Here is an 18,544-nt window from a genome sequence, read left to right as displayed (position 1 = left end):
TCAGATGGTTTGAAAAGTATTCTTGACAAGTAAGCATAGATAATTTCAAGGTAAAGTTATAAAGATTACCATAAATTTATAAAAATAAATAAAAAATGGAAAAAGAAACTATCAATTTCTACTAGTTTCCAAAGTCCTAAAACAAGACTTTGTTTTTGACAAAACTTGTGTACACACATATACACACATAAACTTATTTGTGAGCACACCTGCGTACCTCTGCACTTGTGTGTGTGTGCATGTATGTGTGTGTGTGTGTGTGTGTGTGATGTACACACAAACCCATATATGGGGGTTTGTGGTTTATAGCTAGGACCCCAATTAAAGATGGAAACCTATTAAATAAAACTTAGCTGGATATTTCTTAAAAGCTTTCAGGGAAAAATAATTGCCTAATCAACTTACTGGAGAAAAGATATGATTATTAATGAATAAAACTATAAGCATGTTCATTCTGAAACCCTCGAGAATATGCCAAAAATGGTATCTCATTTTCACTTCTCAAAATTAAGTAGATCAGATAAACCATTTGTTTTGCTCTGGAATATTTAGCTCTTTAATGGTAAAAATCGAATCTGTATTTTTAAAATCATTTGCATTTCTCCAAGCATTGACCTATTTTATAGTGCTTGTCATCATGTACTTTGCTGTACAACATTTCATACTAGAAATGATAAATTGCCAGAAAGTATGTACAATTGTTGTATAATGCTATCATATTCTGTTCTGACTACTAAAATTCAAATTCAGAAATCTCATTATGCTTTACATATAGATTGAATCATGTCAGCCTTTTAAGTTTTAAATTATTTAATTTTCTTAAAGGAAAAAAAAAATCCATCCATTTTGTATAGCCCAGGGGACTAGAAAATCATAAGCATTTCTATCTATAAATAACTTAGACTGTATTTGAAATTTAAATTTATAATCATAATTAGTATTCAAGCCATTTTCACAGATTACAGAAGAGTATTCCCTTCACGACTTCCAAAAAAAATCATATTGAAAATTACCTTCCTTTGGAATGGACTTCAGTTAACATTTAGTTGTCTGACTAATATTCTTCTGATTTCTGATACAACATATTTTCTACACTTTACTGAGATGGAAATATGCCAATATTTTCAGTTTCTCTGAACATGCTTTCAAGACATCCTATTATCCCATGGCTAACTTCTTCCATTTGGTTCACTGATAATGGGGATTTAACTAAAGTACCCATAGTTTGATTTTTGTATTTTTCTTTCTTTCACCTCTCGGTTCAGAAATGGAAACCGATGTTCCATATTCAGCTCAGGGAAAAATCGTTGAGAGTCATTTTCCCCCGGGTGGGGAATTCACAAGTCAGTATCATTTACTATTTGTGTTGTTGGGGTTATGTAGAGCATGAAATCATCCATAATATCTGCCTTGCTAAAATGTTAACACAGAGGCTGCTGGGGGTGACAGAGGGTTTAGGAGAAGGGTGTAAGCCTTTGGAACACCAAGCCTTGCGTGATCACTTGGTAATTGGAATGTCACGGGGAGTTACCTTTCCCTAACCTTTCTTAGCTCAGACTGCTGGCTGCCCTGTGATCTAAAAGATGTATGCATTGTCCCTTAGACTCTGTTTAGTAGAACACGCCATTAGCATACCATATCTTTTTTTTTTTTTTTAAGATTTTATTTATTTATTTGACAGAGAGAAACACAGCTAGAGAGGGAACACAGCAGGGGGAGTGCAAGAAGGAGAAGTAGGCTTCTCACCCAATAGGGAGCCTGATGCGGGGCTCAATCCCAGAACCCTGGGATCATGATCTGAGCTGAAGACAGATGCTTAAAGACTAAGCCATCCAGGAGCCCCAAGTATTGTATCTTTCCTGGAAATAGATCCTCCCAGTTTCAGTAAAACCCCAGGTCAACATCCCCTGCTTGAGAAACAATGATAAGGATTTGTGATTATCCTGAAGGACCAATAAAAGCAAGTGAAGAGCAAAGTGTCTTTCTGAGTGAAGACCTCCTTGCTTTCTTCTCTCCTTTCACAGCAAAGTTTAGAGTAATCTTTCATCTGTTGGTACAGGCATTGCTGGCCATTCCTGGCATTGTGTCAAAACTGAGAAGATGCAATAGATTGTATGCTCATTAAACCATTGGATGACTAGCTGATGACTGTTAAAAAAACAGATACCATACATTGCAGAGTAATTCAGAGGGGTAAAAAAAAAAAAAAAATCAAATCTTTATCCATAGCTGGACTTCAGAGGAATAAAAACAAATTGTCCAGGTAAACAACTAGATAGACATAAACTATGTCACACATCTTTTGGAAATCATATATATTTACTATCTGGAAGGGGCTTTAAAAATTTTCTACTTCAATATGATAGTTGTTTTTGAGGTAAGTAAGTTGAGACTCAGAGGTGTAACTATTCTTTCAAGTTAAAGTCTAAATTTGGTTACATTTTAGCTGCATGGCCATAAATGAGTCATTTACTCATCTAAGAATGCATATTAATTATTAAGAATGTCAGAATGGACTTATTCCAATATTTATAATATTGAGGAATCAGGATTACAAAAAGATTTAGGAAGCAAATAACTGCCCTCATCTGTATAGTCTTAAGTTTTGTTTAATTTTGTTTGCAATGCCTTGATTGGAACTTCTATGGAATGCTAAGTGGCTAAGAACATGGTCCTAAAACTCATGGCTCAGAGTTTCCAATCTTATAATCTTGACATTTGATTAGTTATGATGGAATCTTCGAAGATGCACCCTAGTGTTACCCACTTTCTTCCTAGTGAATCCTGTCTTTCATGAGTAAGTCTGAAAAGAGACAGAAAAACAAAGTCTAGAAGATGTAACATATGTAATTACAATTACCTTGGCTAATTGAATTTAAATTAAAAAAAAAAGACAAAATGAAGCTTCATATCCTATTAGCAAAAGACTAATCTAGTAGCTTTGCCATCATTTACAAAAGATTCTATACCACAGCTTTAAAATTAAAAATTAAAATATATAAGTGGAAGCCTAGGTGACTCAGTCAGTTAAGCTTCTGCCTTGGGGTCTCAAGTCACGATCACAGAGTCCTGGCTCCCTGCTCAGTGGGAAGTCTCCTTCTCCTTCTCTCTCTCTCTCCCCTTTCCCCCTCTCATGCTCGCTCTCTCTCAAAAAACAAACAAACAAAAATCTTAAAAAAAAAGAGAGATATATACAGGTAAATATACATAATACAAATAAAACATACACATTTATGTATTTCTATGTACAAGAATAAAAACAGTTATCTAACTGTAAGCAAATTTGGCTTTGGGTTTAAAATAAACTTTTTTCACTAGAAGATACTGGTTATATATTAATTATTAATCTCCCCAGATAAAACTAAAATAATTATCCAGTAATTTTCACTGAAAATTTTCTACCAGATGAAAGATGTATTTTTAGAAAATAAAATTCAGAGAAAATTAATTTGTAAATAATTTTCATGTAATTATATGCATCTTAGAGAAGAACATCTTGTCAATCATCAACACTATCATTGTCATCATCAGAAGCATCATTGTGGTCATCACCCCATTAATAGCAAGCATCTAGAGGGTACTTATCATGTGCCAGGAACTGTAAACATAGTTAACAGTTCCTGTATATATATACACAAGATTAAAAACCCAGGCAATGTAACTCCATAGTACATACTCTTCATAACTTCATTAATAACAGTTACCTTAGGAACAAAATTTTTGCAAAGCAGACTTGTGTTCCACAGATAATGAAAGCTAAAGCTAGCCAAGACTGAACCAGCTTTTTAGTCTGATAGCAAGTGAGTAAGTGAAGGAAGGCAGAGGGATCTACTAAATTTTATGGCTCTCTCCTAGAACTGTTCTTTATGTAACTTAAAGGTATTGTGTAATGCTCACTGTGTTTGGCAGGGAACGAGTTGAAGAAATAGCTCTGATATATATATATATATATTTTTTTTTTGGCTCACAGTGAATTTGATCTAACCTGAATTAGAAAGGTAATATAACTTCATTAAAACCAGATTACAGCTATCTACCTGATAAAAATGTGTTCCAGATTTCTATCAAATGGTATTCATGAAGTTCAAATCTTTATGGGCGATACTACTGCAAAGGATAGTAAGGACGTCCAGATAGGTTCCTCTGATTCTTTTCAAATACAAAGATTCAATTATATCCTACTGTGACAGCACTTGACTTTTTGGTTATATGGGAATGGGCCAGGCCTCATAAAAATAAGTATTTATCTGTCATTTTTCTCCCCTGTTACCTCAAAATACAAAATACACAATAATTGACATGCCCTAAAGCAAAAAAAAAAAAAAAAAAGTAGTCTACAACCACAAATCTAAACAAATGCTCTAGTTTATTTTTCTCAAAAGGAATAACCATGGTAATCAACATGTCCATCATACACCAGCAAATAATATCACTCTGTTTTGGATGTTCCCTGAAATATAGTTATCAGGAGTCAGAAGAAATGGTTACACAATTGAGTTGATCTCTTGCCCTAGAAGAGTGGTGTATTTCTGATATTGTTCAAAATGAAATAATATTCCCTGCATATTTTAAGTTTATTTTCTAACATGAAAACAAAATAATGATTCCCAACCTCATTTCATAATGAAAAAAACTCACATTATATAATGTTAAATAATATAAAATATAAAATGTACTAGAAATATTAGGTATTATTCATTACCATTCTTACATAGCTAAAACAAAGGTACTTAAAGAAAAACATAATATCATGCAATTAAATTATATGCAGCTGTGAGAATAAAGTAGGGAAATTCTTGATTATTGTATAGGGAGAATATTGGGAGAAATAACTGTACGTATTAATTACCTCCTATAATCAGATATTGTGATTGATAGATTAAAAAAAATAGGGAGGTGAAAAAGTATGAGCCTTCAAATAGTCAATGTTATTTACTTACAATCAAGCCACTGTTTGCTTGCCTTTTTTCTCTGCCATGGATCCTTTTGTAGAAAATTCCGCCTGGATTAAACTGAGTACTCCAAATAATCATATCTCTTTGATAATATACATCCATCCCTGTTATCCTTGAATTATGTTCAATATGAGAAATTTGTTGATGATCACCACTGTAGTTGAATGGATATATAAAACCCAGGATATCAGTGTCATTAGCAATGTAGAGAACTTGATCTTCAGAGCCTGGAGATTATTATAATAAAATACAAAAATAAAGTAAATTTCAACTAATGTAAAAGCAATAATTGTACTTTTAAATTATCTTGAATTATTATTCTTAACAGTTTCTTGTTCAATAAAAATCAACCAACTTTGTACCATACTATGGTCTCCGTGACTTATTTCTAAAACACACTTACCTAAACTTAATGAGAGTTATTGATGTAGGTTTTCCCAAGACACAGCTTACCTTATGGCTAGGAATTAGGTATTTGTGCTAGATATTCTTTTCATAAAGAGGGATTTCTATTTGATAAATTGCAATACATTATGTTCTAATGCTTTGATCCTCAATATTTAGATGTTATGTTGCGTACTCATTAAGCCTCAAACATTCCTGAGCATTTAGTTTATGCATCCAATTCATCATTTTCTTAGGTTAAGAAATGAAAAATAAGAGGGGGAGAGTCTTCTTCTAATATTCATATATCTCAAATATTCTTCTAATTTTATTATAAAAATATATCAGGATTTACTACATTTAAATATCATGTCAATATTATTTAGGATCTTGCTAGTCGATCCCTGTAATCTGAAGTTTTGACACCTACAATAAAATACTAATGTCATTTGTATATTGAGACAAGTAAAACCCTAAAGTGAATTGTGAATATGTTAAATAAATTATTAATGAGACCATGAAGATTGAATTATATATACACTATCTGCAAATTAGAAAAAATAGACTATGAATTCTAGTTCAGCCCTATGGGTTTAATGGTTCTCACTTGGTTATGTTTATCTACTCTATGGCAGGCACTATTCTACAACTTTCATAATTTATCTCCTGCACTTATAGGAAGTAGAGATTCATATTTCCATTTTACAGATGAGGAACTGAGGCTCAAAGAGTTTCATAACTTCCCCAAGGCTACAGATCATAAAGGCATAATGCTAGGATTCAAATTCAAGTACATTTACCTCTCTAGCCCATCCTTAATCCACTATATCATGTTGTTTTCCACCTGTAATAACTGTTTTATTAACATTGTCCAATCATGTCCTGTAACTTAATAATATTTGTTATAATATTATTTAGTAAAAACCAGAGCATGAAAATTCATAACCAAAAAAGTCCCAAATACCTGTTTAAGTTTTAAAAATGATATTTCTAAGTAAAGGAGGTCTGAATTAAAGCATGATTTTATTTCAAAACCTTTTAAATTCTTACTCAAAATTCCATTCTCCTTTTAGTGCTAACCTTTAACCCTTTAAACTGTTATTTTTATCCATTATATAATAATATTTTTCATATACACTGAGAGCAGGCCATAAAGAGAGATGCTTCATATTCTATCATGTTGGCTTGTAAACTTTTCCCTTCTTCTGACAGATTTTTCAAACATGAAAGTGGTTTTAACAATAACCACATATTTGATAATCATGTCTATAAATCATCCCAGATTATATTAAGAATGACAACAAACCAATTTCGCAAATTAGCCAATATTAAAAAGAGATTTTGTTATATTTTCAGGCATGGAGCTATTGCTAAAATATAATATGAAACATTGTTTTCCCCATAAGATATTTATAGCAGTTATAATGGAATTTGAAATAACTGTTATAACCTTACCTTTTGCTATGCAGGTGTTATTCTTTTCCTGAAAATTCTGGTCACACACACATTTATATGACCCTTCCATATTGATACATTGGTGGGAACATGTGCCAAACAACAAACATTCATTAAGATCTAGAAGAGAAGAGCTCCAAATAGCATCATCATACCTCCAATTTCCGTTTCTGTTCTTTCCACATTTAAAAAAAGACAAATTTACTTTTCTTCCTTCAACTTTTTTCTATTTCTTTTATTGTCCTTCTAAAACTCTCAAGTATATGATTTGCTATGTCATATTTTCTGGCCGTAACAATTTTTACAATAGTTTCACTATAATAATTCATCAATTGTTTTACATTGCTTTTTAATCCACTTAACACATTGAAAGAGCCCTTTCAAACTTCCCTAGTATTTTCATTCATTCGAATGCTTCTTGAGGTTTCCTTTTGAGACTGTTTCTGATTACCTACCTCCATACATTTGTACATATCATATACGGTCCTATAAGCCCCTTGCCCACCTTGACCTAAAGAATTTTTATTCATCTCTTAAGATCCACATGCATAAAACCTTTCTTGTTCTCCACCAATGTACATCCATCCCACAGTTTCTCCGCTATTTAGTATCTGGGTGTTTCTCTCTTAGAACACTCTATGTACTATATATTATATATGTATTCATATATTCGTACCCCCTACTTGACTGTCAGCCCCTGGAGGGCATTAATTATTATTATTATTTTTTTGTCTGTGTGTTACACAATTCCTGGCCAAAAAAATGAAGATACAGATACAACTGTAACACACTTCTGGCTTCCTATATACAAAGAAACAATGTTACAAGAAGGCCTATGTGAAATAAACAAACAAAAGCAACAAAACCCTGAATGTCTACAAATAAATGGATACATGTGCATTATAAGTAATAAATAAACAAATCACAGGCAATATTCTGTTGTTTAGCACATGCCTCTAATTTTAATGGCTTATGCAGAGCCAGCAATGATGTCAGGTGACTCTAGTGAATTACTACTTTCTCTCTCTATTTTCAGTCAGCTTAATTCTTCTGCTTTTTTTTATGTCACCCTAATTATGTAATAAATCTGTGAGATAATTCCTTCTTTTGAGTTAGAAAATTTAAGAATAAGCACAGCAATAATAATTATCTTTCATTTAGCTCTCAACTGTGTTTTGAAGCCTTAGTGGTAGAGATCAGGACTTTCCCAGGGACACTTGCAATGACAGGGGCGAGGCTCAAACACAGGCTTTCTGATTCCTTTGTGTCTACTATGATACTTTGCCCAAGGTGACCTTAGGCATTCACGACAATTTATTTCTGTGTTTCATTGAAATATAGGACAAAGAGATAAAGAAAGCTGTATTGTTAGTGAATACCATACCAGGGACAAAGCAAAATACATTTTATTGGCACCTGGTCATCAAAAGAGTATTACAATACATTTGACTGTTTGACATCTGTAACTTTGAACAGCATGTTATTTGATCTTTCATTTCCCTTTGATATGGAGTCAAAATAAGCAAAAATCTACATGATTTGATAAAAATTTTGGGCCCCTCACATGGCCCTATATTGGCCAGAATCACCATTTTCTCTTCATCTCTATACTAATGCCAGGGGTCCAGCTCACTCAGTTTGTAGAGTATGTGAGTCTTGATCTCAGGGTCGGGTATTTAAGTACCACGTTGGGAAGAGAGATTACTTAAAAGTACACACACACACACACACACACACACACACACACACACACACTAATGTTGATACTGTGAGATTTCGTAAGGGGTAGAAGAATCTCACACATGTCCAAGACATAGAACAGTGCCTGACACACAGCAACTGTTAATCCATCATACTTCTCTGCTGTTTTCTATAATTTGTCTTCTCTTTACATATTCTAATTAAAGCATATTGGCTCTAACATCACATAGTAATTTCTTAGTCTCTTTTTGAGTTATATATAGGGAAAGCACAAACGCATTTCAATTTTTTGAATTATGAATCAAAGTCATGTCTTTCCCTTCCTCAGTACCAAATCAAATTGCTTTTCCTTGCTATCAAAGCTTCCTTTAATAAGGATACAAATTTTATTGGAGTGCAGAAGTTACTTATTTGCACAAAAAGAATACTGGATTTGTAGCAACTTAAAATGAAGACAGAAGTTGCAGCTTTTATTTGACATAGAACAATTAAAAATACAGAAAATTTTGAGAATTTTGAGTTTTAAATATTAAGTTTATAAGGAAATTCAGCCCATTATTCATAAATAAATGTTAGAAAATTAATGATATTGAAATTAAAATTTTGAAGAGGTTGTGTGTATGCATGTGTGTGTTTATATATAATTGATAGAAAGTTTCTGAGGAAGAAAGAAATAATATAGCCTTGAGAAATAATTTACTTCTTAAATTAAAATAGAAAAAACCTAAGGGTGCTTGGGTGGCTCAGTAGGTTGAGCGTCTGATTCTTGATTTTGGCTCAGGTCATGATCTCAGGGTCCTGAGGTTGGGCTCCATGCTCAGCAGGGAGTCTGCTTAAGATTCTCTCTATCCTTCTCCCTGTGCCCCTCCCCCTGCTCACTCTCTCTAAAATAAATAAATAAATCTTTAAAAAATATATTTAAAAATATAGAGAAGACTGTTAGTTTTCAGTGCTCCATATTAATGGAGAAATAAAATGCCATAGGTAATTCAAACAAGTATATAATTCAAAATGTACGTAAATATGACATGGCCATACTTCTTTCCCTTTTGGGTGGATATAATTAATTCATTTCAGTAATCTCATTTTGATTGACACAAAGCAAATATCACTTTTCTTTATCCAAGAATAACATGGACAGTAGAGAAGACAGCTGGTGGGTGAAAGCATTTTACAACTTGAATTTACAGTAGATAAGCCAGCCTTAAACAATTTAGGCTTGGCTCTAATCACAATAACATGAATTTTAATGGAGAAACTGGCAGTAAGTACATATAAGTCTGTATTTCATGGCTCTCTCATTAAAGCTTCGATGTATATTATATTTACCTATAATTTACTATGAGATCCTGGCTATCCTATCATGCTCAATTTTTAAATGATCTCAAGTAAGTTGATAGAGATTTCTTTAGATCCTGTCTTTGAATTTTAGAAGGCATTCTTGATAATATAAAGCACTGTTTGAGACATGGTGTTATGACAAAAGCCCACAGTTCTCTCAAAGTGAATTGCCTATTGCAGTACCACAAATGCCACACCTCGGGAGAGATGGGTCATCATAAACATGTTCTTTCATGAAATGTCTCTAATTCTCCAATAGTTCCTGAACCAGCAATTTTTTTTATTTGCATTTCAAAACAGAGTTGTAACAGTACAATTGAAATTCCTGCAGGTCTGAATCTGCTATAGAAAAGGCTTTGTAGTCTCAGAGATGGTTAGCTTAGCCATACAAACAGGCTTTTGACCCCAGGGACTTTCACTCTTGTAGGTAAAACGGTTTCCCGTAGATACACACCAATCTGATGAAGATCAATCAATGTCATCTCACAATTTACCAGCCTTGTGAGTCTTTTATAACCTAAAGATTTAAGAGCAAGCTGTTGAGGAAATGTACTATACCTTCACACTGTCTGTTTTTCATGTTTCTCTGAAATCCAGGCTTACAGCGACAAAAAACAGATGCCTTTATTTGATTACAATATGCATCATCTCCACATGGATTCACATTATCTTCACAGGTATATTCAGCGGGAGCTGGGATTTAAAAATACCATCAAAACTAATATAATTCTAATTCCTGAAGTGGGACTTTACCTTTTTTCTTAACTTGAAATTATATTTATTATTCCACAGATAAGTATTTTTGAATTTATAAGATTATGACCTTCTAAGTCATGATTTCTTATAAAAGTATAGAAGCAGATAAAAATCTGAGCCCATTTACACTGAATATAGTTTCAGACCAAACTGCCAATAGCTGATATTTACAGCTGTTGAAGTACACTACTTGTGGAAGGAAGTCGAGAGTCAATGTTTCTAATGACAGGTTATCATTACAATGGTACGATGTATGAGTACTATATCCTTCTCTAGGAAACAAAAGGTTTCCTAGAAGCTCCCAGAGATGTGGGCATTAATTGCTAACCTAAATTTAGTATTCAGGAATTCAATCAGGGGTACTACCATGTTACTCAAACAAGTAGGCTAAATCATCAGTTCTTAAACTATTTTAGCCTGAAAATATATAGGAAGAGAAGTATGCTCCAGTGGTCAAGGTCTGTTACACAAGTTACAACAGACTATGTGTTATTTGCCATTCCTAGCATAGTAATTACAATTTCATAGCTTTATTTCTCATTCCAAAAAACATTTTAGAATGCAAATAAATGAGAGGGATATTATTGTAAAATAGATGTTGAATTATCTGTTTTTTACTTACATATATCAAATTATTTTGAAATATGAAAACTTTATCAGAATTATAATGGTTATTAATCCCCACCGACTCTTGAATATTTTACAATTAATTAAAGTACACCAGTGGAATTTCACCTCAGCCTTGAGGTATATGTGGCCATATTGTGGGAGGTAATGCTTCATCAACCCAGAGAGGAACAACTTAGATGCATAAAAAGTGAAAGACCCCATAATAGGAAGGATTTTATGACTCTTATAAGCAATCTGAATTAGAGTCATATGTTTGGTTATTTTTCTTAATATGAAAAATGAGATATCAAACATTAAACATGAAAATAACCAAGCCCTAATAACTCAAATAGCATCACACTCCAACTAAATTAAACAATGATGTCTTCTTTAAGAATAACTCAGCAATGTATTAAAATCTTAAAACACTGAATAAATTACTAAGACCTTTATTATTTTTCAACTAAATACCATTGTTTGTAAGAAAAATAAATTTATATTTTATGAAATAAAATATTAAGGGACATAGATATCTTTGCTGATAACAAAGTCTGCAATTGGATATTGAGATTTCAGATTCAGGTCTAACAAGGGTACTCACTGTGAAAACGACCTTTCCCACCTCATACCTTCTGATACTAATTTAAGTGGCATTCTAAGGTTGCATTGGTAAGGGCTTACCAAAAATTACCAAAATTTTCTCTACTTAGGTATATTTGTGAAGAATGATATTTTCTCACACCAGTAGAGAAAATTTTAGTCATGTTGAAGGAGAATTGAACTTGCATGTTGCTACACTTTAACAGAAACTAAACTTACTTATTCTGCAGCCTTGCTCATCTGAACCATCTCCACAGTCATCAAGTTGATCACACTGGAAGTCCATGGGGATACATTTTTTATTGCTGCAAGTAAACTCATCTTTTTTACACGGTCTTGCTTTATATGTAAGCTTACCTATAGAGTCATTAAAAAATGATTAGTACTTCACAGAATCAAAACAAATTTATTGAGTTCATTAACACATTCAAGATTTTATTTAAACACTATGAAAAACATGGCTCCGCAATACTTTATTTGAAGCTCTTGGGCCAAATGAAAAAAGTTGGGAAATTCTGGACTTTTAGAGGAATAACAGTGTATTTACCTTGTAATAAGTAACACTACATTTCCACCGGAAAATGTCTGAATATTCATCCTAAGTGAGACCTTGTTCTTAAAGTAATAAAAACTGCTTCAGACCAGTTCAGGTCAGGGTTTGTCATCAGATGATTTTGCCACACACACATTAGTAAAGCCTTGGTTTTAAAAGTTTTTTTTTTTTTAATTTCATAATTGTGAAGAAGGAATTGTGTATACAGACATAAACTCCTTACTAACACTCTCCCCTCAAGGAGCTGTTTAACAGAGAACAATTTTAAACCACTGTGTTTTCTCTCATGCAGTATTTTCAGAAATAAACTGTGTATCATCAGTGGAGATTTACAGACTAGTAGAGAGTTTGGATAAAGCTGCACAGCTCTACTATTCAAATGAATGTTAGCAGATTATTTTTCATACTTCGTCAGAAGATCAAGTGTCTGAAAAAAATACCCTCAGACATGCTACATGGAAAATATTTCTTTGTAATTTTTTGAGCCCCCAAGCCATTGTATTATCTTATAGCTGTCACTAAATCAATTATTTCACATTAAACGGATTTACCACCACAGTGATCTTCATCAGAGTTGTCCCCACAGTCATCAATCCCATTGCACATTTGCTCAGGCTGCAGGCATATTCTGTTATTTCTGCATCTGTAAGGTCTTGTGGGTGGGCAAAGAAATTTGGCTGAAAAAAAAAAAAAAAAAGGAAAGAAAAAAATCAAAGCCGCTCCTTCGGGTACACTAACTTATGAGGAACGATCCCCTTCCCTTTTTTTTTTTTTTTTTTTTGTCTTCCTTTCTTTGTTTTGTTTCGTTTTATTTTGCTTTTCGCTTTTGTTTTTGTTTTATTTTGTTTCCTTCTTTTCAAATCCATAATCTGGCTTTTCTGAATATCTTTTGTTGTGGAAATTGCCTTCATGTAGGTACTAGAAACTGTGTGGAAATAGAAGCTATGATCTTGGTTATTTACATTAACTACAGAAAAGAGTGCACAGCTGAAATGAAATGAAGTAAGAAAAAGAGCCAAACTTCATGGTCTCATTTCCAGATGCCTTATCTTAGCTGACTTCAGTTGGTGTACCAAATTAATTTATGCCTGCAGTTTATACAACATGGCAGGACACTTAGCTATTTAAAAGAGCAATTTCACACAGAATAAAGCTTGAGGAAGCATATGTTATAGGTCCAAATTTGAAAATAGGTCATCCGGTGAAAAAAAAAAAAAAAGTCCCAACAATACTATAACTGTTTTCTGTAAACAAATGTATAATTATATATTTGAGTCACATAGGTGATCTTTGTTATTTATGTTTAATTTTTGTGGGTATATGTAGCTTTGGGGGGGGTATGACTTAAAATGACAACAGTGAAAGCCAGAGAATTTTATCCTTGTCCCTTCTATCATTATCTAATCTGAAGACTTCTACCCCTAAAGGAGGAAACCTCTCTCATGACACTTTATCTTTACATGTGGAATACTCCAGGTGTTTTCATTGGTTTCTTGATCTTTTCATTCTTGAATTCTTTGCTGATATTCTCATTTATTCTCATAGATTTTCTTGACACTATGCCCTTAAAACTTTCAATTCACTATCTAATTCTAGCATCTTACAATTGATTATAGGATATCCCCTCAGGAATTTCAAATTCAGTAAGTTCAGAACTCCATTCTTCATCACCTCCCTGTGACTACCTTTTCCCCAAACATAAGTTTGTGTTATTTCCATGGTTCAGTTAGTAGCACACCAGAGCTGCAAGTCTGGGGTTATTCTAAATGCATTTCTCTTTTGACCTTCAGCTCTTACTAGTCAACAAATCTGGTTGATACTATCCACAAATTTGCCTTCTTCTCTCCATACATATCCGTTACAACAGTTCAGCTCTGCACTATCTCTTACAAAGAAAACTGCGGTAGAATCCTAAATATCTCTATTTCATTGCCCAACCTAAAATCTTCCACAAGGCACCAGAACAACCCACCTTAGACATTAATCTGATCATCTCTTCCATAGTTACCCAGCATTTTCAGAATAAAATTTAAGATACTTCACATGCCATAATGGACTGATCACTACTTTGTCCATGCTACTTTTACAGACAAATCCCTTGTCACTCTTAATATTCTAGCAATACTACTTTATTAGCTTCTTAAATATACCATACTCCTTCTTGCTTGACCTCCATGGTTTAATTGAAATCTGGTTCCCACTCCAAGCATAGGTCCTCTTCTTCAGATCTTTTAGGAATATCTCTTAAATTTCTCAAGCCTCATGTTATATTTAAATACCCCTTAATCTCCTACTTTAGCTTTCAGAACTTTGTTACTATATCTTCACATTCAATTTTTAAAAATAAACTGAAAAAAAACTATTATTTTGATAGCCAGTCATTTGATTAAATATCTTCCTTATTGCTATTTTCTTATTAGCCTTATAAACATCATTCCTCTCCCCAGTTTACTAATGACTGTAGCATATTCCTACATCATTATTGCTCTCCGTCCAAACTCATTTAAACATCCTAGATGACTTTAATATCTACATGAACAAACCAACCAATATCTGTACCTCTTAGCTCCTTGAGGTTTTCATACCCAGTAACATTTTACTCTAATTCAGGTTCTGAAGATTGGTAGATTCCAATATATTTCTCTTCTTAATTTAGCCAATGACATTTCATGTTGCTTGCAGGTAAGAATATTAATTGATCTACATGAGTGCAGCTGGATATACTGTTTCCTCCAATGCCTTCATTTACAAAGTCACTAATCTGAATGCTACAAACTCTGACCAGCATTTCTTACTTTCCAAAATTTTTAATTCAACCAGTCTCATTAAACCTTTCTTCTGTCTTAGGTGAAACTTTAGTCCATTGATAGATCTACCTTTTCCTATTCTCCAGTGTTTTTGTCTTTAGTTACCTCAGCATTGACATAAGATCCCACGCTCCATCTTTCAGTTTACTCAGTTGACAAATATTTATTGGTAACTTATTATATGTTCTAAGAATTCATTTAGAAACTCACTTTAGTACAAATAATCTGGATTATCTGGCCCTTTTCTCTTTTTCATTTAGTTATCTAACAAAACCCTAAGCTTAGATGAATAAAATCATCCGCTATTCCAATGTCTGCATTCTGGGAAGACCAGGAACATTGCAGATGATCATGCCACAAGACCAAGTGACATCACAAATATGAATATTTATTAATACCAGATGGGCCCTAAATATTACTTGGAAATCATATATATCTGTATCTACATAGATATAAATACAGATATACATGTATATATAGATAGATAGATATGGATATAAATACAGATAGAGATAGCATGTTAGTCTCTTACCCTTTGCAATAACAATTTAAATCTGTATTCCTTTCAAATTTTCTAAAATAACAACCTTCCATATTCTATATATGAATATACTTCCTACTACATATATAAAAATGAAATAAAATGATGGTGAATTTGTTATCACTTCTTATATAATTGGACATCCACCTCCATCTATAGATAATCTATCAATTCATGTCAGTATTTTTAATAACAGAGAAGGGGTGACTATTCTTATCTAAAACTAAGTTTTCATCTGCTCTGAAGCCAATTTTTTCCTGCCCTTTCAGGAACCATTCCATCTTTCTTGATACATTTCATTACCTTGGTATTTCTTTTGCTATACCTTTTTTTTTTTTCCTTCAAATCATTCTGTGGTAACTCACCTGAGTCTCTTCCAGCTGCTTATATTTATGTAGAAGTTTGGTGGCACTCAGTATTCTATATTAAATTCCTTCTTCTCTTATGCTTTACTCCCACCCAGCCTAAATCTTACAAAGTCCATAGTATTCATTATCCCATTTTATTCTGACTCTCAAATTTATAACTTTAGTCCAGCTTTTTAAGCTTTAGAATCAAATATCTAGAGCCTACCTGAAATCTATACTTGAATGTCTCCTCAAATGTATCTCAAACCAGGCATTTAATCTTTACTTGCAATACTGTTCCTCTTCCTATATTCCCCATGTATTCAACTGAACAAGCACAAACCCCCTACAAATTATACTTAGTAACTTCCTCTTCCCTGACTTATCTATCTAATCTATTATTTAATCCTATTTTATTTTGCTTTTCAAATTACCTCCAAGTATATTTGCCATCACGTGCTATCATTATCTTAACCCGAGCTAGTAGCATGGTTTGCTTAGAGTATAGCAATTATCTTACCTAGCCTTGCCCCTTTCTATCCAATATATGTAAAATATATATATGACTATATGCCTGTTGTACTTAGAACTTTTTAGTATTCTTTCTTAAAACAATTCTTAAAATGTTTATTTATTTATTTATTTATAGAGAGGGAGAGAGAAAGACAGAGAGAGAGGTCAGGGGGAGGAGCAAAGAGAGAAGGAGAGAGAGAATCTTAAGTAGGCTCCATGCCCATCTCAGAGACCAACCCAGGGCTTGATCTCAGAATCCTGAAATCACTACATGAGCCAAAATCAAGAGTTGATGCCACCCAGGTGCCTCAAAACCATTTAGTATTCTTAATTACTTTTAGGCTAAATCCAAAATTCCCTATGAAGACTTACAAGATTCCAGACTCTTCCGTCTCTTCAGTTTCATCCTAAACCAGTATCTACCTTGACCTGTACTCTCCAAGCACAGGGATCTTTCAGTTACTCCAATAAGTTATGGTTCACTCTGCCTCAGGGTTGTCTACATTTTCCTTTGCCTACAACATCATGTCATCCACCTTCCCTCCAGCCCATCCCTTTCACCTGCTTAGCAGTGATAAATCTCTCAGACTGAAACTCAAATATTATTTACCATAACCCAAGATTGAATAAAATCTCTCTGTTCTATACTTTTAAAACTTACTCTTTTTCCTCAATGCACATATCATAATTTTCAACCATATATTTTTAAATCATTTGAATACCTAGTCCACTAGATTCTCAGTTCTGTGACATTTGGGTCCATGTCTGTATCTCTCATCATTATATTCCCCCAAATAATAACAGTATCTATGCTAACAAATATTTATTAAATGAATGAATGACACTATTTCCCATGCTGTGCATAATGCCTATGCTGTCTTTTAATTTGGATTGTTCAAACTGTAGCTTTCTGAATTCCTCCTTAGGCAGAGTTCATCTTATTCCTCTCCTCCTTATCTGTACATTTACTTAATTCCACCATTGCTTAAAATATAATGTATGAAAATCTGATTAGTACAATCAGAGTAAGATCTTGTCAAAGAGAACCATGTGCTGTTCTTCTTTTTCTTTTTTTCTTTTTTCTTTCTTTCTTTTTTTTTTTTTTTTTCCATCCCAATTACTTAGCACAGTCCCTGGTACATAACAGCTTGACTCAATGTTTATACTGATGACCTAGAGGAATGTAAAAACATGCACGGAATCAAGCTGGTTGTATTTTAGGTTTTCTAGCAGCTGTGTGGCATGTCACTGAGAATCACTTCCTGGTCCTAGAAGTGGTCCTGGGGGTATGACACTGGAGCCTCACATGGTTAATTAGCAACCATTTCCTATTCCACTCACTAGTTGTGTGCTAAAGTGGAATAGAAGGAAAAAAAATATATATATGCACATATATGTATACATATACATACTTTATAAAAATAATTGATTCTGGCCTGATATTGGCAGGTAAATTTATATTTTTCCATGGATTATAATGCAGAAACAATATAATCTCTGGTGATTTTCTAGAGTCCATTGTGTAAGATGATGTTGAACTAAAACTGAAACTTAGTTATATCTCTCATTAGTTGTGTCTACAGAGAACACTCTCCAAAGACTGTCATTTTTAAGTTTTAAATCCCTTTAAAAATAAAGCTACCTCCATGCTTTGGATATTTTATTCAATTGTAATGTCAATAGTCAATGTCACTGTCTATCAAAAAATATTGTTTTAACTTGGTGTACCAAATAGAACAAAGAATTTAAGTATATACACTCATGCTATGTCTTCTAAATTCACCTGAAGTGCTACTTAATTATATCCAAAGTAGGAGTATTTTTCTTTAAATTAGAGGTAAAATACACTTTTACTGAGATTAGATAAAAAGAATGAGAAGAAGGAATTGAAAATGCTTGTTACCTATAAGAAATCCTTTACTAGGTGATATAAACAGACATTTATAGTTGCTGGTTGTGTAAGTACACTCCTGACAATCATC

The 18,544-nt window shown here is 33.1% G+C and overlaps 1 protein-coding gene across 1 annotated transcript in view; it reads right to left on the bottom strand.

Moving 5' to 3' along the window:
- The window catches only part of LRP1B (LDL receptor related protein 1B), a 1,927,222-nt gene that overhangs the window by 115,096 nt on the left and 1,793,582 nt on the right, over nucleotides 1–18,544 (bottom strand). The window contains exons 73-77 of the mRNA XM_032856138.1: nucleotides 12,906–13,031; nucleotides 12,021–12,158; nucleotides 10,395–10,529; nucleotides 6,795–6,914; nucleotides 4,941–5,182 (exon numbers count right to left, since the gene is read on the bottom strand). Coding sequence (XP_032712029.1) covers nucleotides 4,941–5,182; nucleotides 6,795–6,914; nucleotides 10,395–10,529; nucleotides 12,021–12,158; nucleotides 12,906–13,031 — 761 coding nt within the window. The remainder of the gene's footprint in view (nucleotides 1–4,940; nucleotides 5,183–6,794; nucleotides 6,915–10,394; nucleotides 10,530–12,020; nucleotides 12,159–12,905; nucleotides 13,032–18,544) is intronic.

The sequence above is a fragment of the Lontra canadensis genome, unplaced genomic scaffold, assembly GCF_010015895.1.
Source record: "Lontra canadensis isolate GAN:19392208 unplaced genomic scaffold, GSC_riverotter_1.0 scaffold11, whole genome shotgun sequence".
Taxonomy (NCBI): Eukaryota; Metazoa; Chordata; class Mammalia; order Carnivora; family Mustelidae; genus Lontra; species Lontra canadensis.
Note: the sequence above shows the minus strand (reverse complement) of the source record. Positions and strands in the feature narration are given on the sequence as shown.